The sequence below is a fragment of the Lagopus muta genome, chromosome 1 (assembly GCF_023343835.1).
Source record: "Lagopus muta isolate bLagMut1 chromosome 1, bLagMut1 primary, whole genome shotgun sequence".
NCBI lineage: Eukaryota > Metazoa > Chordata > Aves > Galliformes > Phasianidae > Lagopus > Lagopus muta.
In genome coordinates this window covers 174871067-174897449 of record NC_064433.1, presented here as the reverse complement: position 1 = coordinate 174897449, position 26383 = coordinate 174871067, and the positions used below count along the sequence as shown (strand labels likewise).

The window sequence follows — 26383 nt, the reverse complement described above, 5'->3', positions numbered from 1 at the left end:
CTACAGGGGTGCAGCTCTTTTTCAGCAATGTTTACTTCTTTGTATCCAAAGTCATCAAGTTCATTAATTTTGCTTCAGGGCTGACCAACTTAGCACTCAGGGAAGATTTTTGTCCCGTGGGATCTACATTTTCTTTTATTTCTTCAAGATCTTGCAGCACTGCAACCCAATTTATATGGGGGAAAAACTAGAGCAGAACACATTAATGGTAGAACATTGACCATCACAGCCTGTTTAGTTGGTATGGTTAACTACAGAAGGTTTTGGATATTCTCATTACATTGATCCTAAACGTGTATCATTTTGCATTTGCATCCTGAATACAAAACAGTTTACATCTGTCTGTGTGTAATCTGTCAGGTCAAGATAACTTGATAGAAAGAAGCAGATTCTGCAAGAATATCCAGTATTACTTCAGCATTTAAACATTGCTACTCTTTTCACTGCTTGAGCACTTCAGCTCAACTAGTTACTCTTGAGTTCCTCTGTCAGTCCTCCCAGTCATTCTGCCAGTTCTTCCCCATCCAGAAATCATGGAAATACATTCCCAGTGTCACCACATTGCTCTCAGCCTGTGAGTGTGCAATTCAGGGAAAAGAGAAAGAAGAATTTTAGTACTTGGCCAAAAGTTGTCATTGACCAAAATCAAAATATGCCATTAAGTGATTATTCCCACTTCTATTCAGGAAATAAACCTTGATGGAGTCTTGATCTATTTATGTAAAGCAGAAATCACAAAAGGTAAATTAGAGAATCAACCAAACAAAAAAACATTATGAGATACTAGTGAGCCAGACTCCCCACAGGTACATGTGAAGGTACCAAAGAGCTACTAAAGCACCATGATTATCCAGGAAAACACTCATTACTTGTCATTTTTAACAGAACTGAGATCTCAGTGGAATTTGAACAGTGCCTAATACATCTGGCCTCAATTTTGGGACCTGAGGCACCTACAGCAGGAGTCTAATATTATTTCCCACTGTGCTTTCAGAGTTCCACAAGGAAGAGTAGAGTTTAAACACCCTTTCGTAAAGCATGGTTTTTAAAGCTCTTATTTCACACTATGTAATCAATTTTCTAAAAAAAGTAAGGGCTAAAGCCTGACAAAATACCAAAAAAACCTTATTTTATAGTTTTCTCTCATCATTAGGACATCATGCCTGATTTATCCAGACAACTTCACACTGCAGTTATTATCACTTGAAAAACAGTTCAGTAAAACATAATAATCTTGCTTCACTGGACCTGCAAATGTGGTCTTTCCCACACATATCTATCTCCTTAATGTCTGCTCATTATTAATTGTAAGTTCTCTGAGTAAATAAAGTGTTCTGAATTTGGCAGTTTGTTTCTTTAATTTATTAATATTTTTTTAATACATAGATCAGTCACTTATGAAGCTTGCCAACCATCACAGGTCACGAGAGAACTCACTGCAATGCACTTGTTTTCCCTTGAAGTAGATCATTGTTACTACCTCTGTCTTCCATCTTGGAGAGGTGCCTGATTGCTTTACTAATACGTTCCATTTTTAAGAAAAAGTGTTAACAGAGTAATGGAGCACTCCATCAAGTGCTTATAACAGAATCACAAACTATGAGGAACAGCAGGTTTGCAATGGCACTTACCAGAAAGTCTTCACTGAGTCAGGCTTGGAACTTAAGTAATGCTAAGTGTGACAGCCAAGAATAATCTTATGGCTTTCACACACACTGCAGGACTAGGATCTAGTAAATGAAAACACTGAACTAAAGAAACTGATCCTGTTTGAGCAGAGTTGGACTACAGGCTCCAGAGGTCCTATCTAGCCTTTGTTGCTCCATGATTCTTTGCTTTGGCAGTCACAGGCCCAACATCAAACAACCAGACGCAGCTGCTTGTGTCACCTCAAACGTATTACTTAGTGGTTTTCAATTTAGAGACAGCTGAAACACACTTCTTCTCCAAGAAAAATAAATAAATAAAAGCAAACAATCTTACCAAGAGCCTCCAACAGAACATGAAGTGGTACTGTTACAGGCTAAGCCTCAGAGAAAGGAGATGCAAATTGAATATCTGAAACTGTAAGACATATTTCAAGAGGTGTCAGATAGGTTGGGATTCTGCTTGCAGTGAAATGAAATTGGTTCTTCACAAGCCATTCCAGGCTCTGAGTTACCGTCACTTTCTTGATGAACTTCTCTTTCGCACGGTTAGTTTCACAAACTATTCACTGAGTGCTAAAGATGACACCAAATGAGAAGTTCTGTAGCTGACAATTGTCCACAACCTCTTACATAGCCAAGCTTCAGACCCCTTGTTGAAGCAAGTTGCTTTTATCCAAAACACACTCCCTTCTTGCACTGTTTCATAAACTCCATTCACTGTTCCACTGCAATGCACTTAACAGGGAATCTGAAAATGCTTAAAGGTAAGAGTTCAAACAGCCTGAGCACAGAACGCCCTAGGAGGAGTTGTAGGGCACTTCAGCTGCCCAGTCTTCCATGAAAGCTCGGCTCCTACCAGGATTGCGATCTTTTGACCATGACTTATAACCAGTTCATGTGACAACTTGATGATAAGCATTAAGGCCTTATTTTCTGAAAATGAGAAAGCTTCTACAGCATTCAGTAATGTAATACTATATAGAAGAGTCTGAGAAAGAAAGTTCTGAGTAACTTACAGTGGAGCCCTTTCCTTCCTAGTTCTCACCTCATCAGAAGTCACTTTAAACATGCTTCCCTTCTTTGTTATTAGAGAAGTGTTCTGTAAAATAAGATGTGGTTAGACATTTGCAGACAAGTATCAGGGTTCATAAAAACAGCCTTGAAGTTAATATAATTGCAAATCACCACTCACTTCTCCCAGGAATTATGCAAGAGTTGCTCTACCTGAAGTTACTGTAGACACAATGACTTGGACTTGCCTAAGTTTTAATAGGCAGATATAAATCAGAGAAGCATAGGATACATTTCCACAGTTCTCCCAGGGGTGTTGCCTTGGGTTCCTACACAACTTTTGTTGAGGCCATTTAGTAAAAAGCAATCCTTTATACATAATATAACAAAATTCCTGCAAGAATACAAATGGTAAGTAGGAAAAAGCAGAAAATCCTTGAGTATTTTAGCTTAGAACTTCACTAACACTACACTTCTGCTCCAGTACTGTCTGATCAGGCTGAAGGGCAAAGGGTCATCTAAAGAGGCAACGGCGTCAGTCCTGCCAATGTAAGGGCTACACAGAAGCAGTTAAAGTCTTTTAGACTGGAGGCCTAACATTCAGCACTTCAGCCTAGAGCAACAAGAAGGCCGTGACAAGTTCTGCAAACTGCTGTGTGCTAGCTACAACATGTTCAGTAAATGAGGGAACATAAGTACGCAAGCTTCAGAGTATAATCAGGAAATGCTTGTTTAAGCATTAAGGGAACAGAAAGTTTTCCCTTCATCTCCATCATTCCAAGCATTAGAAACCACACAACCATTACACTAACAGGATAAGAGGCTCCCATCATGCAACCCTAACAAAATGGTCTATTTGTATTGTCTGCATTACATGGCAGAGATTGGGTGATTACTCCCACTCAGATTAGCAGTTCATGCAGTAAAACAGAAGCAGCACTACATACAGTGAAACAGTTCTGGGGAAGGTATTTATTTTTCCTGGCTGGTGAGAATATGAAATAGACAAGTTGGAAGTGAACTCAGTTCTGACGCTAAAACTGGTAGGTATATTCTCTACATTTCTCTTAAGCTGTTTTGTTTTCAATACTTTCTTGTTCCAGCAGATTCTCATTGAGCATGCTGAATTGAGCAAAACATCAGATTAGACATTTATTCTTTAATTAATCCAAATTCCTGTTTGTCAACAGCAAGAGTTATAGTGGTTAAAATTCTGCATTAGAGTCAAAAAAGCTGTGACTGCTATGGAATGGTTCTATTACAAACTAAACTTGGAATGCTAGGGTTTAAACATTTCAGATAACCTATCTGTTCAAGTCAGAAGACAAAACCACATCTATACCTTTGAAGATGTTTTAAAGATGCACAGAAAGGATGAAAAATATTTTATGCACAGCAGAAAAATCAGATTTTAAGACAGGAATTTTCTTCAGTGCTACATGCAGACCAACAACAAAATTGAGAATCAGATGAACACAGGGTCCCCAGAAGGATATTAAGAGTAAATAAAGCTTTAGAGACATGACAGAACATGATTGAGCAAAGGAAGCTTATTTTCTGAAATCCAAGATGCAGGAAAAGAGTTGTCATCAATCAAGTTGACCCAGGCATTGCAAAGGAAATTAAATAGCCAGCAGCTCTGTAACATCTCTGTTCTCTGCATAGCTATACAATGCAGGTAGACCAACAAAATTAACAAAGAAGGGTACTGTTGGGCAGGGAAGTTAACCAATTTGACAATGTTCAGTATTTCAGAAGTTACTTAAAACCAAAGGGCTGTCTAAAACAGTGGACAGTGTACTGCTCTGCAAGAGAAGTTGTCATGCTGGAAAGAAGTCACCTGTCAACCTTCTTCTGTGAGACCAATTTCTTGAACAATTTCATGTAATCACTCAAAGCCAGAAGTCAGGTGAGTGGTCAGTAGCTTGGGTTTGCTTACACTGAAACTAGAGAGCTATGTGAAGCTGACAGCACGTGTCAGTCTTAAATAGACATTAATCCAGTCATCAAGAACATAAATAATACAGTACGAATGCTTAACACTGCCATTCAGGAAACAGTGCAAAGATTCCTGCTATAAACAGAGCTCAGTGAAGCTGAAAGAAGAGCTTGCACATACCAGTCAATCCAAGTATGACAAATTTGCCAGTTCTTAACTCCTGAAGAGTTAGAGGCAAGAAACATAGCTTGTCTTGAACAGCAGGCTCAGTCAGATAGTGAATGGAATTACATGCTGCAAGCAGAGACAGCTGGAGCCTGAATTTTGATGCATGTGACCAAATCCTGTTGAATGATGAAGCCAAGTGTTGTCACTATTGACAGAACAAATTCCTTGCAGAAAACTAGAATTAAGAATTAAGCAGCAGCAACTAGAATCAAACTACTGCAGCAATACAGCTTAGCAACAACTATATGGAGAAAACTCAGATGCATGATCACGTACAGGTAACAGATATGTCAACAGACAGAGCTCTTACTGAGGAAAAGGATAAGAAGAAAGTCCACCCAATAAAATTCTTCTAGTGAATAAGACATTAATCAAAAGAAGAAAAAAAAAGGTAGAATAATTAGACAAGGGAAAGGAAAGAATTGCCTGCAGTCTGAAGTAAGGCCTCTTTTTCTTTTGCTGCTTTGGATGGCAAAATAAAGGCCTGATGTTTGTTCCCTGCAACAATCTTTGTATGCAACCTTGATGAGGCCACAAGAGGAATAACACTTTGCCTAAAATAGCTGTTCTCCATCTCCCAAGTCATTTTGTACCTGCTCACTTAATGTCAAAACCAGGCAGCTCCTGCTGATAACGCTGAGCTAATAAAGCTGCAGAAGGGACGAATGCAATCTATTCTTATTCTGCCTCTTGCTTCATAGCCACAGCTGTCAGCTAAATTCCATAGCTGCACCTGTATCACCGATAAGTTAAGAAAAGTTAGAAGAAAAACAAACTACAGACACCACATAAGCTCACATCTTTCAATGGAAAAAACTTAACTCTGTGCAGTCACTTATTGTTATGACCACAATTTCAGAATAAACACAGTCCAGGAGCAGATCAGTGGAGCACTAATAATTGATACCAGTGTTGTTTAAGATCCTGTACTACACTGGACAACAACGGCTTTTCTAGACCCTGGCTCTATTCCACTCATCCTTCAGTTGTTCTCCAAGCTCACTCACGTAGTTGCTAGCAGCTTGTCATCATAACCTGAGCTTCAATATTTTTTTCTAGTAGACAATACTGTGTCTGTTAATGGTCTATGGGTCTCTTGCAACAGATAAGTGAGATTTAATACCATGACAAAGAGCGAATACTTGCATCAGCAACTACTCTTCATCACCAGAAATTTAAATATATAATAAGCTCTGCAACTCCAGTAAGACAGAGGAATCTCTCAAGCTGGTGCTGAAACTCCTCAGTCCCAACCCAAAACATCTTCAAGTGCAATTGGTCTTCTAAGAGCTGGTTCTAAAAATTGGCTTCTCTCAAACCTGTAGGTAATTTGAAGAGTTGAATCCAAGACCCGTACGCTCTGGGTATCCAACAACTTAGTAAGCAATGGAAAGGCACTAAGACTGAGTTAAAGTTTCTACAAGAAGTTTGTGCTGATAGTTTGAAGAACTTGATGACAACTTAAACAAACCCCATAAAAAGCACCGAAAAGGTGGCTTTGAAGGAGAATTGGTTATAAAGTGTATGTATCCTAATAGTAACAAAGAAACATTTTTTATGTTATTTCCTTTTTCCAACTCACCCAAGAGTCTGTCAGAAGCTGAAACACCAAACACTGATGCTTCTTGTTTGGCGGTTACAGAATTTGGAGGCTTTGGGGAATTCTGTTTCTGCTCATCCAATACTGCTCAGCTCATTCTTTTTCTTCTTTAAACCTCTGAATTGGCATGGCCTGCTGTCAGTCAAGCTCAAAAGTCATTTGTAAACATTAGGATACACTGAATGCAAACTGCCTGCATTTGAGACAGTTAGGAGAACACTGGATTTAGAGCTCCTTTAATAAAACTTGGAAGCATTTTGCATGCAAGGTACCAATCAAAATGCAGATTCCACTGTGCACACACATGAAAACACGTTCTGAATCCATTCTGTGTGGACTTTCAGCCTCTTAGGTGAACCTTACCAAGTTTCTTTTGAATTTTCAGTTCAAAATCTTACTGTCCAATGTCATAACACTGAATCCACTGCACTTTACAATGCTCAGAAATAATTCTACAACTTCCTTTCAGTACCATCCTTTGCAGATCCTGGAGTGATTTTTTTTTTTCTTTCAGAAATTTGATTGCTAAAGCAAATTAAAGAGTGAACATGAGGTAGCAGAGGTTAAATCAAAAATGGATTCTGAGAGATCGAAAAAGAATAAGCATCTCTCCTCTGAATAATCTCACAAACCAGGGAAGATTCTATACCCAACAAAAGTGCTACAACGCCATGTTAGATTGCCATAACCACTAATCCTATTTGTGGGCCATGCTACCAAGTGCAGAGCATCTATTAAGTGATTACAAAAATACTGCAGAAATGGACACAGAAATCTTCTTAGCACAACTGGCAGTCACAACTAATCTTACAAGAGAACAGTTGCAGCCTCTCCTCCTCCCACCTTTGAGGCATTTTTCTCTGTATTGATATTGGTTGAAGCTAAAAATACCTTTGGCACATCGTAATTCTATTAGTATTCTAGCACACAAGTGCTTTTCTTCCTTCTGTAATTCATCTGTTCCTAAAACAATTTACTAACGGCTTTAAGCATATCAGCTGCAAGCACAGCTGATCTTGATTTCTAAGAGAACAATTTAAAGAAGACAGAGAAATATTTTCCCCTTTATACACTGCTGATTTAAAGCTATCTGTATTCTGATGCTTCTGCTAGAAGCTGCAAGGCCTGTGACATTGGCTTCCAGCCAATGAAAGATTAGAAAGATTTACTGAATACATACTGACCTTTAGCTCTAAAGCATTCCCAAAGCTGCTGTTGTTCATTCTGTCCCCCCACAGTTCCATATAATGCACAAAAGCAGCTGCCCATTGTACAGTTACCTATGGAGATGCATCTCCTCCAGCGATGACACAAGGGCATGATGTTCATTCTGTCTTGCATCAGCTGCATGAAGACAAAAACAGCAGTAGTCCTTCAAAGATCTCTACAGCATTAGCAGGTCTCAAAGCTGATTAAAGCGATCCTCTTGGTAATCTGTGAAATACATGTTTTGCACTTTCAAATTGCTCTGCAATGGATTCTCAGGAGGAGAGTGTGCAGTCTGTGTCTGCGTATACCCACACAAGAAGACTACTGTGGCTTTCCCTGGAACATTCTAATATGTTTCAGCAAAAAGGGGAATTTGACATTGCCCTAATTCCTGCACTCGAAATAACCATCCACCTGCTACTGGGCTCTGACCCTTCCATACCAGGCTTCAAAGCACGGATTTTTTCAAGTGAAATGCTAGTAAAAAGACACAATAGAACTCAACTTGTGTTCCCTTTGGAGCTGCTATCTGCAGTGTTAGAGGTTATGAGATTGATTCATCTTTGCAGTTACAAAAAAGGAATTAGTTTTGTTAAACTTACTTTTCCTTGCCTCTGAACAGGATGCCAGTGTTTTCTGGATCTCAAATGAAAAGGTTAATAAAAGTCCATTCAGCCACTACTTCAGGTAATAAAAGTCCCTTGCCTTTAAAGAAGGAAAGTAGTTTTCCTTTCTTTCACCCATAGTACCCCATAAGTCTATGCCTTTCTTTTGAGTCACATATACTTCTGTGGTCCCTATAGCAGCTTTCCAGGGTCTTCCCCTGCCCCCCTCCAGACCATTCACTTGCATTTTGGATGGGGACAAGAAAACAAAGCGTCAGCATCATACTTAAAGCCTCACAGGGCAGCCCTGTGAGACGGCTAGGATTTGGCTTACTACATCATATCTTAAGCTACCTTTCCAATACTGCATATGCCTTCCAGGACATTCCTCTGTGGAGCACCTCACGCTGATGTATGTGGAGATCTGCTCAACGTGGTGCCCGTGGGCTGCAAGGGGACAACCTGCCCCACAGTGGGCCTCTCCTGGACTGCAGGGATCTGCTGCTCTGCACCTGGAGCACCTCTCGTCTTCCTTCTGCACTGACCTTTGGGGCTGCTGGGCTGCTTCTCTCCTATTTCTCATCCCCCTCTCCCAGCTGCTGTTGTGCAGTTTTTCCCTTTCTTCAATCTGCTCTCCCACAGGTACAACCAGAATAGCTCATGCCTCAGCTCTGCCCAGCAGCAGGTCCCTTTTGGGGCAGCTGAAGCTGGCTCTGGTATGCCACAGGGCACTGTTGGGCTCTGCTCAGGGGCCACTCCAGCAGTTCCCTGCTCTGTTAGTTTTGTCTCTCCAGCACACCAACATAACACTACCTAATGCAGAGCAGTGTTTTGTTTACACCAATGCAAAACCAGATTCAGACACGAGGGGTCTGTTGGGCTGCAGGCTGGTGGAGCAGAAAGCCAGAACATCACCTGGCAAAGAGCACAGCTATGGCTGGTAAGGGATCATCAAGTAGAGGGCGTCAAATATTCATGAGCAAGACAATGACAGGAAATCACAGAGGACACTGCTAGCTACAATAAGTGTTTTTTCCTCAGGAGAGGAAGACACTCACAATTTTATTTGCTCTTATCTAGCTTTCATTAGGGAAGCGTTGCATAATACATGAGGAAAACATCTGAGAACAACGTTTGAGAACATTATCTGCTCCCTACACAGATGAATCTGTGAGCAAAACATATTGTATCTGTTTGTACTTTGCTGAGTACTTTGCTGTAGCCAGTTTTTTCTACTAAAAATGCTAAGAGCTTGCCAGCTGACTAGGGCAGCCTGCATTCTTGGTGCCCTACTATAGACCACACAACTGACTTATCTCTACCCAAACCTGATCCAGGCCAGCAAGATCTGAAAGCAGACTGCTGTGTTAGCATACCCACAGGTAGGAAAGCTCAAAGCACTGGACTGCCCAGCCCAGAAGGGTCCCAGCAGGATGCTGGCTGCTGTTTGCCCTGAGTTCCGTTTGCTCTATGCAACCTCAGAGCTACCATGGCCATTCCCAATTCCAGCATCTTATTTCAAAGGCTCAACTGCAGTTGAAATGCATGATGATGGTAACACCTGCCTAAAACTGTTCTGGATGAAGTTACAGTGCAAGTTACTGCATTTTATTTTTTAAAATGGAAAGTGGCAAAAATTGTACCTCATGCTCTGTAAAAAAGGCCATCAGATCTTTTTGAACTTGGCTGCTGATGCACAACACATGAAGTCCATCTTTGGATTTGTATGCCCGAGCTACGTTTTTTGGACAGAAGATAATGAAGGATTATATGAGAATATAATCAGACTGCTTAACTTTGCCACATCATTTCTTTTCAGGGGCAAAAAGCCTTATCTAAACTCTTGTACTGTAACTTGAAGTTTTGCAAGACTTGTCCTTGACAGATGTGGTAGGTACAACAAGTGTATGTGCTGGCTGCTGCAGGGAGATTGACTTCACCATGACATTATGGCATTTTCTATACTGTCAGGTTTGAATATTACATCATTTCAAAAACTATGGAATTTATTTTGAAAAATCAGTAAAACAAGGCTACCTCAACACATACATGACTTTAGCTTCCGGGATTCTTGTGACTGCTCCAAATCATTTTAGAAGTACCATAAAAACCACATTTCTCCAGCCGAACTGCACAGTATTTCTCTTTAAGCAAAATGGTCCAGCTCCAATTCTCGTTGAACCCATCTGTCCCTATCCTTTGATGGCTTGTGCACGTCTCCCTTTGCATTTCTCAGGCCAAGGAGAAGACAAATTAGCCATTTGCACAGTATACTCAACAACATGCACTGTCTAGTATCAATATTGCTTTATTACTGGAAATCCTTCCATGCATAATGCTGAGTATCAGCAACTCAGTATTGTCAGTTCCAGAAATGGAAAAACTGAGTCAGAAAAAAAGAAGATTTTGCAAAGTTTTGCTTTAAAAACATAATTACATTTTGAGTCTTGGATTTTGAGGTTTGGAGGTTTGCTCATTGGTTCTTTAAAAAGAAAAAAAAAATACATTACCTATCTTCTCACCCCTGGCACTTTATATTAAAGGAGGTGTTGTATTGTCAGGGTTCTCTGCTGTAACAGCTTGTTTGTTTAATCCCCCCCTGCTTCAAGCCAAGGGCTCTTAGGAGGCCAGCAGATATCAGCTGGTTCATTTTATGTGGGAGGCTGCAGTAAAAAACAGGCATGCCATTGATATTTGTGAGAGTTTACTGGGTCCTTACTGAAATACAGCTGCAGGGCAGAGACTTTTCTATTTTGGTACACATCTTTCTACCATTTACCATCCCTTTAGGAATCAGAACACACAAGCTTTTAAAAGGTGGTCCTTACACAGGCAGAACCTCTTCTACTCCCATTCACCATTTCCCATGTTTTATTCACTAAGGAACCCTGAACAACCCAGAAGACCCTACAACCTTCTCTTGTGGGACAGCTGTGCTGGAGCACACATGGCTGCACCCAGTGTCTGCAGTGGCTGCTGCCACTGTCTCCTAAACAGCAAAATGGCAGGGGCTAGATCTTGTAGCACTCATCCACCTCTCCTGGCTGCTGAGTCCCCAACAAGCTGTGGGACAGAACAGGCAGTTTCCATCCCCCAGTTTCTCTGCACAGTTAAAACATTTTCAGCATAGCCTCCTACTGCTCAGAGCTGACAAACTGCCACTGATCAGTCTTCCCAAATGTAGAACAAGGAGTGATCTTCAAAGCTTCACTGCTGTCCTTATTTAAAACAATTTCAAGTTAATTACCGGATGAACAAGCTAATGTTCATCAGTATGTCAACTGCTCTCTTAGAGTTTTTTAAGCAACAAGGTGTTCTTCTGCACCTTTGTTCCTGAACTTGTAAAAGGCAATTACTTCTGGAAGCCAGGAGTATATTGTTATAACAGTTCCACATCACACTGGGTGTCCTAATAATAGCTTTTCTTCCTACAGGAACTAAAATATTTGTGCTCCTCAAGGGCAAGGACTTTACAGGACTTCAACTGCTTAACTCTATTCAAATTCAGATCAAACTACTCCGGTGCCTACACCTCAAACACCTGCTGAGCCTCAGCTCCTTCATTCCACACAGAGAGGTGACATAAATGCATCCCAAAAGTTGCAGATGAGCTGTGCATACTATGTACCCCATCAGCTGAACCAGCAGAGAGAAGCACAGTGCAGCACAAGGAAACCACAGAGGGCCTGCAGCTGCTCCCACCAAAGGAACACTGAGGAATGAAGGAAATGCCCTCCACCTCTGGTACCACACTGGGGAAAAGGAGTAAACACACAAACCAAGCTTCTAGCAATGAGAAGGAAGACAAGACAGAAACAAAATGCCACAAATGGCTTAGGTGCATTTATTCCTGCTCTGGTGACTTCATGACTGCTGGCCACAAACCATTCCAATTAGCAATTGTGGTAAAAATCTTCATCTGCTACAAGATGTAAGTCATGCATGTTATTCTTTACAGCTATATTTAGACAAACTGTGTTTGTTATGTAACAGTTCGAATTCTCTTACAACAGAAATATAAATGGCATTTTGTTTAATCACTATTAGAGAACCTGTTTTTAACTACTGCCAGGACAGCCTCAGTGTCACTGAAACCCACAGGAGTTTTGCAGGGATGAATAGAACAATCCTCCACAGGTAACATGCTGCAGCCCCAGTCAATATTAGCTTCCCAGATACTTCATTCAAGTGGGTTATTAAGATCTAGTGTGCTGTCTCAAAACAGACTGAATAGGTGAGGGTAGCACCCAATTAAGATATTTAATCTTTTTTCCTAGAGACTGTGAATGACAGAATTACCATAAAACCATAAGGGTTGGAATGGACCTTGAAGTCCATCCAGCCCCAACCCCCTGCCGTGGGCAGGGCTGCCAGCCAACACATCAGGCTGCCCAGGGTCCCATCCAACCTGGCCTTGAGCACCTTCAGGGATAGTCCATAGCTTCTCTGGACAGTCTGTGGCAATGCCTCACCACCCTCTGAATGAACAACTTTCTCCTAACATCTAACCTAAATCTCCCATCTCTTAGTTTAAAGCCATTCCCTTTTGTCCTATCACTATCAGACCATGTAAAACATCACTTTTCATCTTTTTCATAAGATCCCTCTAAATACTGAAAGACAGCAGTGAGATCCCCTTGGAGTCTTCTCTCCTCCAAGCTGAACAAAACACTTTGAACATTTCAAATCCAGCTCTTGTACAGACGGTGTTTGTCACACCATATATTAAAGAGATTTAAGAACAGTTTGCTGGTGGATTAAAACTGCTGAGATCAAGTTGGGCATTCCCAGTCATTCTACCAGCCTCCCAAATGAACAGGCGCTACAATTTAACCCAGCCAGCAGCTCAGCACCTTACAGCCTTTTGCTCTCTCTCACCCTCAGTGGGATGGAGCAAAGAATCAAAAAAGGTAAAAGTACAAGAGATTCAGGATTGAGATAAGAATATTTTGATAAAGAAAGATGTAAAAGAATACAAAAAGAGATGCACATTTGCTCACCACTGGCTGATCAACACCCACTCCATCCTTGAGCAACAGCATCCCCCCAGCCAACTCCCCCAGTGCCATTGCCCAGTATGACACCACATGGTTTGGGACATCTCTTTGGCCAGCTGGGGTCAGCTGTCCTGGTTCTGGCCCCTCCCAGCTCCCTGTGCGTTCCCAGCTCCTCACTAGTCAGGAAGCATGAGGAGCTGAAACGTCCTTGGATTAGTGTAAGCACTGATCTACAGCAACCACCACATCAGTGTGTTATCAACACTGTTCTCACCTTGAATCACAGATCCATCCCAGCTGCTAGGAAGAAAAATAACTCTATCCCAGACAAAACCAGGACAGCAGCGCAGTAACTCAGCCACTTGCATTCAAGATCCTCAACTTATGCCAGAAGTTCAGGTACAACCAACTTCTGCTCATTTGCTCCTAGCTGGGTGTTGTTCAAGTCCTCCTCCAGTATCCATCCCTTCAAGATTTCTGTCAAGTACCTTTTCAGAAGAGTCACAGCATAACACTTGCACCTGGCACTGGTTTTATATTATCATGCTGAACACTGACAAATGCACACAGAACTGCCAGGAAGACAAGACTTGTTAATAATAAAGCAATACATGGTGGTTCTCTCTTAAACATACTTCCCTAGCTTGAGCAAAGATTCAAATTCTGTATCATATCCTGGAAAGGGAATTAATTCTCAGAGCAGCTCAGCAGCCAGGGAGATTGTGGTGTAACATCGAGACAATAAGATGGAATTGGAATAAGATGGAATTTCATTCCAATTCACTGTTAATCAATTTCCAAGTTAGTGATAGCATGCCTTGGGTCAAGAAACATGCACGCAAATATATGTAGTATAAACATGAAAAAATTAATACTCAACAATTTCCAGTCTCTTGTTCTGCTTTCTAATGTTTGAGTAAGATTAATGTCTCTGGTGATTCATCAGGCAATTCATCTGTCTACGGATAAATTTTTTGTAAATTGAAGGGATACACACACTTGATTTTAATTTCAAAACCGTGCACCAAAGCCCATATTGCCATATCATCTACAGAGGACTCAGATTACTATACAATAAAAAATACATAAATAAAATCTATAAATGATGGGCTTATATTCCTCTTGTCCATAAAACCCTTGATCTGTAAAAGTTATTTGAAATACTGCTCTCTTTTCAGAAGGTGTGAAGCGAGGAAGAGCAATGGCTGGTGGTTTCCCAGTGCAAAATGGAAGCTTTAAAAAACAGCCAGGTTGAGCTACCCCTGGTTTCATGAGCACTCCACCTACCTGTGACTAAGGCACCTGTTCCCACCTGCTCACCGTGTTTTGCAAATCAGCCTTATAGCAAACCTGGCCTCTGCTCAGCTTTTCTGTTCCTCTGTAGCTGTTTCAGCTGCATTTGACAGGAGAAAGATGCTTACAAATGGATCTTGTATTTTACGCTGTCATAAAACATGGTACCACAACTTCTGAGAATAGATTTTCAGAAAAATAAGCACAATGGAAACCTGTTCTTTTGTTACAAGCCTTGCTTTACTGGGCAAAACCAGCTGTACTTTCAGTCACATTTAAACCTGCTTGTTTTTACACTGCCCTATTTTTACATCCCCCCTTGTCCCAGTGCAAATGATTCTGACTGTACACAAAACCACCAAGATTCAGCTGAAAACAGATCAGAATTGCTGTATTTCTCACACTTCATGCTTTCATTGTCTTTTCTCATTTCACTTCCACTTCCTTCTGCATGAACTCCTCCCTCTGGCCGCTATCTCAGGCTCTTTGCTCTCTGAACAAAGCTGTCAAATCTGATAACCAGAAGCCATAGATGTGCTAAAGGTAAGATGATTTTCATAGTTTTATTTAGTAGCTGTGACTTCAGGGCAAACTGTCTTCTTTGATCTCTTCATGCTCCCCAGACCACTGCTCAGTTCATCCACTCAGGCACATGCATGCACAGCCCAGGATCAAAAGCCTGATGCTGTTCTAAGTCTTGTCCATTAAAAAAGTCAAAAAGCCCACGTGCCTTCTGCAAAGATTAATCACCACCATGGTAGTGGAGAAGAACTGCGCAAAAAGACTTCAAAAACCCACCTTTCCCATGTCAGTAACAGCCCCATGTCAACAAAAAGTGGCAATGCATTGGGACTTGATGAAGGCCAGTGCCTGAGCTTTCCCAAAGCACCTCAAGCACAGGAGACCTGAACACCAATTCCATAAAAAACAGTTCCTCAAGCAACAGTAAAGTTAGCGTACAAACCACCAATTTTGTTTTTATCTGAGATAGGATAGCACTCACTCATACTCCTATATTAATGGCCAAAGAAGGTCAGAGACAGACATCACTGTACACAGTGACCCTCTGTTCTCTCAGTACTCCAGCAATCTTCCAGTCTTGAAACCGAGGAGATGCGGATTCACATCTATGCTCACTGCTAACATCCATATCTGCAGTGGCAGCACGTCACATGATGGATGTGATACAAGCTGGATGCACCTCCAAAGCTGCACTTAGAGTGCAAGCTCAACCTTCCTTATGATAGAAGTACACCTCGATCAGCTGATTTTGTAGAATCGTAGAATCACAGAATCACCAAGGCTGGAAAAGACCTCCAAGATCACCCGGCCCAACCATCCACTCACCACCAATGTCTCCTCACTTAACCATGTCCCTCAGTGCAACATCTAAATGCTTCTTGGACTCCTCCAGGGACAGTGACTCAACCACCTCCACGGGCAGCCCACCCCACTACATGACCTGTCTTTCAGAGAAGAAATTTTTCCTATTATCCAAGCTGAACCTCCCCTACTACAAGTTGAGCCCACTCCCTCTAGTGATACTGCTTGTTACACGATAGGACTAGACTATGCTAGTAATCTACTTCCATCAAGATAGCCCAGGACTATGAGAGTACAGTTCAAGTACTGATTTATAATCACTCCAAGAAAAAAAAAAAAGAGCTTGCAGCATGAACAAATTAGCTCTGAGATGTCATTAGCCAACCAACTTTTGACTCCCTCTCACCAATTGGAACTGCCCTCCAGGTACAGCAACTGCTCCTCCACACCTACTTAAACAAAAAAACCTATCACATAAACTAAGCTTTTAAGTAAACAGGAGTAAGGTCTTGGTACATCTATTATTTAAAGCCATTAGTGAACAATTACAGTGAACTATCATCCTGACATCCAGCTTGTGCTCCGCTGCTAACTGGGGAGCCAACCAAGATATAAGCTAAAGGACTGTGATTCAATACCTATTCCTTGCAATTCAGCTGTCAGTGCTTTTTTCTCAAAAGCATTACTTCCATACTAAATAGGCTTTCCACTTCAGAAAGCTAAAACATTGATGTAGATGAAGAAGATGAAGTACCTGCAAACAGTGAAACACTATCAAACAAAATGAACACATTTTTATTCTATCCCTTTGTTCTTAATAACCTACTGAGTAAACACCAATGAAATGTGTTACCATGTTAAAACATTTTTAGTTTGCCTGTTTTAAGCAGCCTGAAGCTATTACAGCTCCTTGCATTTATTCACATATCATATTAACCCAGCAGTGTAGTTGATTTACTTGATTGGATTGATTGATTTTCACTTTCTATATTTAAGGCAAGAACTCTAGATTGTCATACAAGGGGAAAGCTTGAAAGTCAACCAGCTAAAAGGAAGAAATGCATTCCTCACCCCCTTGTGGCAGCAGCACTCGGTCTACACCCAAGACCACTGCCTCACAGCCTTCCACCAGGCCAAAAGAGAATCTGCTCCATGCACCCTTCCCTTGGCAGGGCAGTGCACTGCCGGGACACCACAACCTGCCTTGAGGGGGTGCAAGCAGGAAGAGTGGAGGGGGAGATGCGAGACAGCACACATGTGTACACTGCAGGTTCTAGGCTTAGGAGAATGACAACACATTAGAAAAACACCTATCTTCCAATATACAACCTGCTGTATGGAAAGGTGCACAGCTGCCCTGATCAGACATGGGTAATAACCTTTTAGGGGTGAATTTTAACACTTAAGTACAGAAGAATGTGGCCCTAATGCAAACCAAACCAAGTATGGGCAGGATCCTCCACATTTCACAGTTGATCTCTGTAAGGGCTACAAACCCAACACCATCCATCTCACTGCTGCCAACTGCAGTCACTGACAAGATCCCAGCTACCAGACAGCCATGCTCCCCTGAAGATGCATCACTTCCTCAAGGCTGCACCCAACAGCAGCAGAACTACACCTTCAGTACTGACCTGCACTAAGCCAGGGCAAGTGGATGGCCCTGCATAGAGCAGAAACAGCTTTGATAAGGAACTCTGGAGCTACGTCGACACTCACCAGGCTATACTGCTTGCTCCTGTCCTCTTGGATCTGAAGGACTTGTTTTGGAACACAGGCACATCTAAGATTCACATAAACTCCTCCACATCTCCTTATGGGCTTTGCAGCTGTCTAATGTATAGGTGTATGCACTTCACAGGCAGATCAACACTGAGAAATGCCAGGTGACAAACACAGGAGTAAGTGACATTCTAGACCCCAACAGTTTATGCACGAACATTAGCAGAACACCAGATGTTGAGGAAAAGATATTTAAATAGCACAACCCTGAGCACGCCAACAAGCACATGATGCATCTGAGGCTGCCTTCTGAAAGGGACATTTGACTATGAAGTAGGAAACCAATGTTTAAAACAACCTCCACTGAACTTCGGTGTTTCAAACTCATATATCCCTTCTGCTGGAAGGAGAAGGAAGAAAGACCAGCAAGAAGCAATTAGGAAAAACTTCTGTAGCAAAGACTGACTGACAGGCTCTGATGAAGCCACAACCCTCCCTCCCAGCACAACCTCAGGCAGCCTCTGCCCAGCAGCTTTACCATGTGCAATCACAGAATCATAGAATGGCTTGGGTTGGAAGGAATCTTAAAGCCCACGCAGTTTCAGCTCGCTTCCACGGGCAGGGCTGTCAACCACCAGTCCAGGAGGCCAGAGAGGACCCCATCCAACCTGGCCTTAAATGCCTCCAGGGATGAAGCATCCACAAGCTCTCTGATCAGTCTGTGCCAGTGCTTCACCACCTTTCAAGTGAAAAAATTACTAAATAACACTTAATCCAAATCTCTCCTCTTTTACTGTAAAGCAATTCCCCTTGTTGAGTTGCTGTCAGTCAGTGACAGGACCACAACGCCTCTCTTCTCCAGGTTGAAGAACCCTGGTTCCCTCAATTTTATCCCATTGGAGAGCTGCTCCAGACCTGTGACCATTTTAGTGGCTCTTCTCTAATCTGCTCCAACAGTTCTGCATCCTTCCTGTGCCTGGGTGCAGTTCTCCAGATGGGTCCTCACAAGGGCAGAGCAGAGGGGGACGATGCCCTCTCTCTCCCCGCTGGCCATCCCTCTTTTAATGCAGCCCAGGATACAGTTCACCTTCTGGACTGTGAGCGCACACTGCTGGCTCATGTCCAGCTTTTCATCCACCAGGACCCTCAAGTCCTTCTGAGCAGGGCTGCTCTCAGTGAGTTCTCCCAGACTGTACATATATCTGGGACTGCCCCTACCCAAACGTAACGTCTTGTACTTGACCTTGTTGAACTTCATTAGTTTCACATGAGCACACTTCAAGCCTTTCCAGGTCCCTTTGGCTAGCCTCCCTTCCTTTGGGAAGGGGCCCTTTTAAGTTAATTTTGGCTCAGCTATTGCAGAAATGAGATCTAATTTTACCTGATCCTGCCTCTGTTAGATGAAGGACCTGCCATCCAGCATAGCCTTATGCAGCTGAGTAATCATCTTAGATGCTTTTCTACGCCTTTGGATGGGCACAGAGCAGATCCTGTCTCCAATGCTGAGGTGTTTCACTGCTTGCAAAAGCCACCAAAATGCCTCTGTAAGACTGATGTTGCCTAAGAGGGTACCCCAGCATTGTGCTACATCCTAAGGATTAATAAGTGTACTGTTCTTAGTTTAACAACACATTATTAACCCACTATACCCTTACTCATCTGCTACTTATGCCTTTCTTCAAGCGTGCTTAACACAGAACAAAGTCAATACAAAAAAGGGGCAACAATGAAACACTCCGTTCCCCTGACTGAGGGAATACTTTTAGAAGAACGAGCATAGAAAGTTCTTGATAAAATACTTAGTAAATCATATGGAAAACCTGACTGCACAGTGCCATTACAGAATACCCCATGTATGCAGCCATGGAGGCTTGTGTGGGTTATGTGGCTTACTGTATTCATTAAAGGTTCACTACAACTGTTAGTGGGACTGCTAATGGAAACATTAAGGAGAGCAAATTGGAAACTAATTCATTGTCACTAATTGCAGTCTGCACTCAGCTACCTCATGCAGAAGTCAAATGCCTTGCAGAGAAGAGTGTATTTGCAATTGTCCAGTGCAGTGCTAATAAAATTAGGCTATTGTGTTCTTTAAATACCTAACAAATACACACATTTTTCTAACGCAATACCTACCAGTTGTGAAGTCTGGTGTGATGCAGGAATAGGTTTAATACTGTCCTGTTAATTAGATAGTATTTTAGCCATTCAACTTCAGACCAAGGACTGCTCAGTGGAAGAATCGTTTGATGTCTGTGGAGCTCTGCACTGAACCTCAGAGCTATGAGCATAATCCATGCAACCCACCACTCTAATACAGCAAGAGAAACAGAAATTCTATCCTCAGTGAGGAGTGGACTATATGGACATGAATCTGAACAGGAAGAAGCAGAAAGAAACTTCAGGCTGTTTCAGAGCTCTACAAGTAGCAATGAACATTTCCAAGTGACTGCTGTCCTATATCACCATCACAATATGGATGGGGCATGCAGAGGTAGCACATTTCTGAGATTCCTTTTCAAGCACTAACGCACATCTTTCTCTTTCTGAGGCACCTTGAAATAGGAGTGTCTATGCTAATATGAGAACTTAGAGCCCACTTCACCAGCTTAGTAGCTTCCAAAAGACTTGTACGCTGGAGGGAAACCAGCTCCATGCTAAGAGAAATGCTACAGCTGGGGTGCAGGGCTCTGGGGACTTAGAAGAATGCTCTCAGTCTTAAGCACCAGATGAAAGATCCTGTACAGAACATCTTTTTGTTGCTCACAGCAGACTTGCAACATTAAGGGCTAACAAAAACAGAACACAGTAATGATGTTAAAGATAGTTTAAGGAAGAGAAGTGTGCAAAGCTCAAGACAGACTTGTGAACATTATCTTAACAAAACCCTTCAGTAGGGCAAGTTTATTTTTAAGCTTAATGCATGTATAAGACACTCATCCAGAACAAAAAATTTAGCAATGTTTAAATAATGACAGGAGAAAAGCTGCCATCTTATGCCTTTGCCTGCCCTCTACAGGAAAGGGCCCTCCTGTCAGATAAGAGAGGCTTACAGATATCAGCCAGTTTCATCTCTGTTCTACCGCCCCAGCTGGAAGATCAGATCAGGGATGAAAGCAAGCTTATTAAACTAGGTACTCATATGGATTCTTTCCTTTGATGCAAGTTATGTGAAAAATAAAGATATCAGTTACTTTAGTACTGCAGTATTAAAGTGACACCATCCACATGCTACCATTATGCTGAACTCCTGTATTTAAATATAGCTGGAAAAGTCTTCCCCAAAAAAGCACTGTTATTACAAAAAGCCCAGCCTAGCAAGTTTTCTTACTCTACTTTTACTTCCTGGAACAGCTGTCTTGCCTGCAGCACCTGTACTGGATGAATTTTAGAAGTATTATTTCTTTGTTTTCCCCTAATATTTTTTCTTCTTCTCCTAAATCAAGACAACAGTGCTTAGTGGCAGAATAAAGGACAATGGGAGCAAACTGGAACATAGGATGTCCTATATGAACATGAGGAAAAAGTTCTTTATTGTGAGAGTTACAGACCACTGAAATGAGCAATCCAGAGTGATTGTGGAGTCTGCTTCTCTGGAGATGTTCAAAACCCATCCAGATGCTTTCCTGTGCAACCTACTGTAGGGAGCCTGCTTTAGCAGGAGGTTGGACTAGATGATCTTCAGAAGTCCCTTCCAAACCCTACGTTTATGTGATTCTGTGATTCTGAACAGCTTCAGTGGCTTGATCTCTAAAAAATACTTTATGGTGCTCCTACACATTTTAATAGGAAGCATGTAGACCAGACCCAGCCTGACCTACTGCAGACTGGAGCAGGTGAATGCGATTTCAGTAAAGTTTTGCTGACTGGACCAGCTGGGGCTGTGACCACACAGATCTGCTAGAATACACAGCGTATCCTCCCAAACAGTTGTTTGTTTTCTATCAGGCTTCAGCTTGACCTATCCCATCCCTGCTGAGGATTAAGCACACTTGTAAGGCATCCACACAACAGCTTTGAGACACTGCGGTACCTGCCTGCAAGAGGCACACACTGGTTTATTGGAACTGCTACCAGAGTGAGCAGACAACAATCACAGACCTTCTCAATATTTAATTACCTAGTATTGCACAGCCTACTGTGGATTTAGAGGAAATTATGCTTATGACTCATATGCTAGTACTGGAGGAGCTTTTCATGGCAAAGTAGCCCTAGGGAGGAAAGGGAAAACAGCTCAGACAAACAAACCCCCGCCTGACACTGTGCATCACCACCTATCTGACTCCATTTTCACTGGCAACATATTCATTAAGGTGCAGAGAGCACTGCAGCATTGCTCTTAAGACAGATCTGACTGACAAGAACTTTCCTAAAATACAGTACGTGGGTTCAAGACAGAATCCAAAAGCGGTCCTAAACTGCTTCAGACAGAACTTCAAGCAGCCTTCAGTCAGTGCTGAGCTGCATCCATGCTTGGATTACATACAGGTTTCTGAAGTTTCTCCATCTCTCATGAAGGAAAAGACATCCGTTGAAAGTCAATTAGTTACCCTTTTTATATATATTTTTTTATTTTTTTTTAAGATTGAAAGATAAAATAAGCGAGTAGTTCTGTTGAATAACTATTAGGGCCAAGAGCACAGCTGCTCATCAGGGAGCAATACCTTCCATTCAGCTATTATCTTTATATTGAGCTCACTGATAAAATACTGATTTCTTAGCACCGAGCAGCCCTACACCCTGACAAGGATGAAGGGGTCTCTCACACTGAGCATGTATTTTAATCTTTATAATGTCTTCTATTGCACATCTGCTGAGAAGCCCTGCTGCAGCACTTGTGTCGCAGTTTATGCGTGCGTGTATGACAACAGCAATAAAAATACCAAATTAACCACAAGAAAGAGTTGTTTTAATATAAAAACATCTTTGGTTACTTTCCAGATTTAAATTTCAGCTATACTTTTGCTGATCAGTATCCCACTGCAGACACAGAATGCAGTTCTTATACCAAAATGCAGACGTTGCCCTTGTTTTCCCTACTTCCAGACCCCTCCTATGATTTTAGGTTCTGCCACCTTCCTGCTTGGAAAAAAAATTCATCTTATCTACCTAGAAAAAGAAAGAAGAAATAAAGACAGTCAATATCTACTCTACCTAAGACGAAAGCTATGAACATAACTGGATATATATATGTATCTAATAATTTCAACTCCAGTCTTCTTCCTAATTTTAAAAAGAACTCAGCTGACTAAAAGCTAAACCTGAAAAAGAACAAAGCTCCTAAATGCTCCAGCCTATGCTCCCAAAACCTCTACAGACATTCATTTCTACTTCATTTTTCCTCTTCTGAAGACTCTTAATCTGCATGCTTCTCACAAACTACAAATTAGGATGCTGGGGCTCATCAGTATAAACAGAGCTGTAACAATTAGGATCGGGTTATCAGGTTAAGCCTACTTTTTGCTCAGGCATTCAGGAAGAACCTATTCAGTTTTATAGGTTACTGTGTTGTCCCATCTGAATGAGAATCTTCACGTAACTTGCTTTTTACTGTTCCTTTCATTTTGTAGTGCTGGCATTATTTTTGCTATGCCTTCCCTATTTTTTAGCTTACTTGTCATAACACATGGATTAACACCTGCACATGCAGCCAGGAAAGGTTATTGTCATTTTCTCTCATATTTTAAAGCTTAAGCCTTGATCTCTTAATTGGCTTTCTATTAAGTCTTCTTTCACTATTCTTATAGTATGAACTGATTTTCCTTTTCACAGGTGTACACAATAGGAAAGCTCCTTAAATATCTCTTCCTAACTGTGGTGTATGAGATCATTTTAAAGCGTTTCTGTATTTTAAGGCTTTGACCTTAGATTCAGCTACTTGCTTTTCTTTCGTTAATCCAATTCTATTTCTGGCTCTAGCCTCAGTCACAGCATAGCCCTGTAGCTGAAGCACTGCCAATCTTCTTAATGCAGGACTTCCCTTCCCCCTTCTTTCAGTTGTTAATCGCTCCTCTCAAATATTAGGCTATAGGAACTGACGTAGCAACTTTCTTACAGAATTGTTGTTACTCTGTGATTTTAGTAGTAAGAAATTGAGCAGAAATAACCTACAGAAATACATTTACAAAACACCCTTGTTTTATATAATGACTACATCAACATATTTAAAACTTGTAAAATAAATATATAAATGAACCTTTACAATGAAAAGTCACAATCTGTTTTTCTTCTCCAGGACACTCACGTGGATATAGTTTCACAAGGTCTGAATCACCAGAGCCAGACAGCACCTATGAAGAAACTCATCTGCATGCATATCTGTCTAAAGAAACTTCTTACACCATTTTCTACTCCCCTAGCACCACACAAATGCTGTGCTTATAATGACTCTATGAAGCAGGTAAAATTATTCCCTTGCTCCATGGACACAAATGACAGAACACTTGGAACTGAAGGGAAGTAGCTTTAGAACCCTGTGAAGACCAAAGCCACCACATTGTTGCCCTTCTCCAATTAGTAAATGTTGTGCCTTCTCTTTAAAGCACTACATTTCATTACTGAATGCTAGTTCATGTACTGACTTTGACTGGGTTGTTTACAGTTCTCTACTCCCTAATTAATGTCAGCATATGCTCTATGGGTACTATCTACCCTGTCTGAGCAGGGCAACAGAGACATAAACTCCATCATCTCTTCAGTGGGCATAACTGAAGTACTGGTTTGATTTGTAACCAGTAACTGAAGATGACAGAGGTTCAGCAGGATGGTTACGCGCAACATGCCTGCTGCCTGGCAAGGAACTTCAAAAAAGTAATAATAAAAGTTTCTTGTTAGGAAACTCAATATCAGACTTTCCCTGGAGGCATTCAAGGCCAGGCTGGATGTGGCTCTGGGCAGCCTGGTCTGGTGGTTGGCGACTCTGCACACAGCAGAGGGGTTGAAACTAGATGATCTTCGAGGTCCTTTTCAACCCATTCAAAGGCCATTTTGTGATTCTATGATTCTATCTTTAGAGGCCTGCAAAGAGAGATGGTAGTGCTCACACAGCAGATTTTTATGAGTACGTGGTGCCAAACTTAGCGCTCAACCATCAAATGGGCAAATGGGAGTAGTCAACAGACTCTGTGGGGATGCGCAGTCTTCCAGCAATGCAGTGGGAGTCCTTCTACCTGCCCCTCTAAATCCTGTGTGCTGTTCCCTACAGAGAATTTTCAGTTGGCACCAGACACTGCGTCTCGCAGGAGGAAGTTCTGGATAAACCAACATTAGGAAGGCTTGGGGAATCACAGAATCCTTAGAGTTGGAAGGGATCTCTGAAGGCCATCTAGTCCAGCTCTCCTCCAGTGAACAGGGACACCACAGCTAGATCAGGGTTCCCAGGGCCTCATCCAGCCTCACCTTGAAAGTCTCCAGGGATGGGACATCAAACACATCACTAGGAAAATGCCTCTTGGGAAAGCAAAATAAAGACCCCCCTGTGCTTTGATTATCAACTGCATCCAAGCTGTGTTCATACTACAGGGATAAAAAAAAAATACACCGACTGCAGCTTACCTTGTGACAAAATAGAACAATCAGTTTCCTCCTCCTGCACAGTCACACTAAAAAAATGGAAAGGAACAGGATCTCTCCATCTTCTCCAACATAAGATTAGTACAGTTTATAGCAACATACACATTTCTCTTCAACAGTTCAGACTTCCTGTGGACAACCATGGCCATGCTGCTTGTTGCGACCTCATGTTGCCCTCTTTAGACTTGCTCTTCCAGGTAATCTGATTTCTTTTGTTCCTGTTGATTACCAGGACACTTAGGGTTACCAACTTCCTCCTTCCCCTCTACTACCACGCTCTTCCACTATTTTACATTTCTCATGGTATTGCTTTTGTGCACTTTTTGCTATTTTCCAAACAACTACTGGTCATTTTTGAGCAAGAATTTAATCTGAAACTCAAGCAACAGCAGACATCACAGATCATCTCAATCCTAGCATAGTTAAAATGAAGTTTTATGGTTGTTAGTATTCAGTGGAAGTCAGATATTAAATGCAGGTGCTATTTTACAATCTTCTCCTAGAAAGTATAACGTTTATTTTCTGCCCTTGAAGTTCCTGGCTTTACCAGGTGTTTAAAAACACAGACCTAGAAGCAAAAGCCTGTTTAAAAGTTCAGCTCCTCCCACTCCAAATGATTGCTTCATAGACCTGTACATATATCAATCAAATCTACCTGTGAAATCAAACAAAGTTTCCTTCCTAACACTCCTACTGGAAAGCAATTCCAAACATTTGCCTGATACTTTGAATATGCTTACTATGCATTCCCAGACTTGACATCTATGAAAGCTTGTTCTTGTGCATATTGTGTATATTCTGCCCTGAGGAGCTTTGCCATAACCAAAACAGCAACTCCAGTGGCACATTCACTGACTAACATGAGTTTCTGCAGTGTTTTAGAAGAAAACTGTCCTTACTCACTTTAGAGAGAGTAGTTTTAATACTTCCTAAAGCTAAGGCTAAACGCTATATGTAAAGACCTGAAATAGTGTCCAACTCTAATTTCTCAAATTGAAACAAATCTAAAATAATTCCACTGAGTTAACGTGCAGATCTGCATTTTGATAAATTTACCAATAACCATACTTTTCTGAAGTGTGTTAATTTGGACCCCAACTCCCAAACCTTTGCTTTTTCTTGACGTAATCAACTCATTCATCTCCTTCAGATCTTCTTACAACTTTCTCTTTCTGAAGACAGATCACTCCCATTTGCTCTCTTATTAAAGATTCCTACGGTCTAAAGCCTTTTGA

The 26383-nt window shown here is 41.6% G+C and overlaps 1 protein-coding gene across 6 annotated transcripts in view; it reads right to left on the bottom strand.

Moving 5' to 3' along the window:
* The window catches only part of ATP8A2 (ATPase phospholipid transporting 8A2), a 322239-nt gene that overhangs the window by 289868 nt on the left and 5988 nt on the right, over positions 1–26383 (bottom strand). Inside the window, exons 1-2 of one of the 6 annotated variants that reach the window (XM_048933644.1) lie at positions 13242–13342; positions 7708–7771 (exon numbers count right to left, since the gene is read on the bottom strand). The exons of 3 other annotated variants lie outside the window; for them this stretch is intronic. In XM_048933644.1, the coding sequence (XP_048789601.1) occupies positions 7708–7771; positions 13242–13310 (133 nt within the window). In that variant the 5' untranslated portion in view covers positions 13311–13342. Of the gene's footprint in view, positions 1–7707; positions 7862–13241; positions 13343–26383 lie in introns of those variants that run through there. 2 more of the 6 variants (XM_048933646.1, XM_048933651.1) reach the window with 2 other exon arrangements.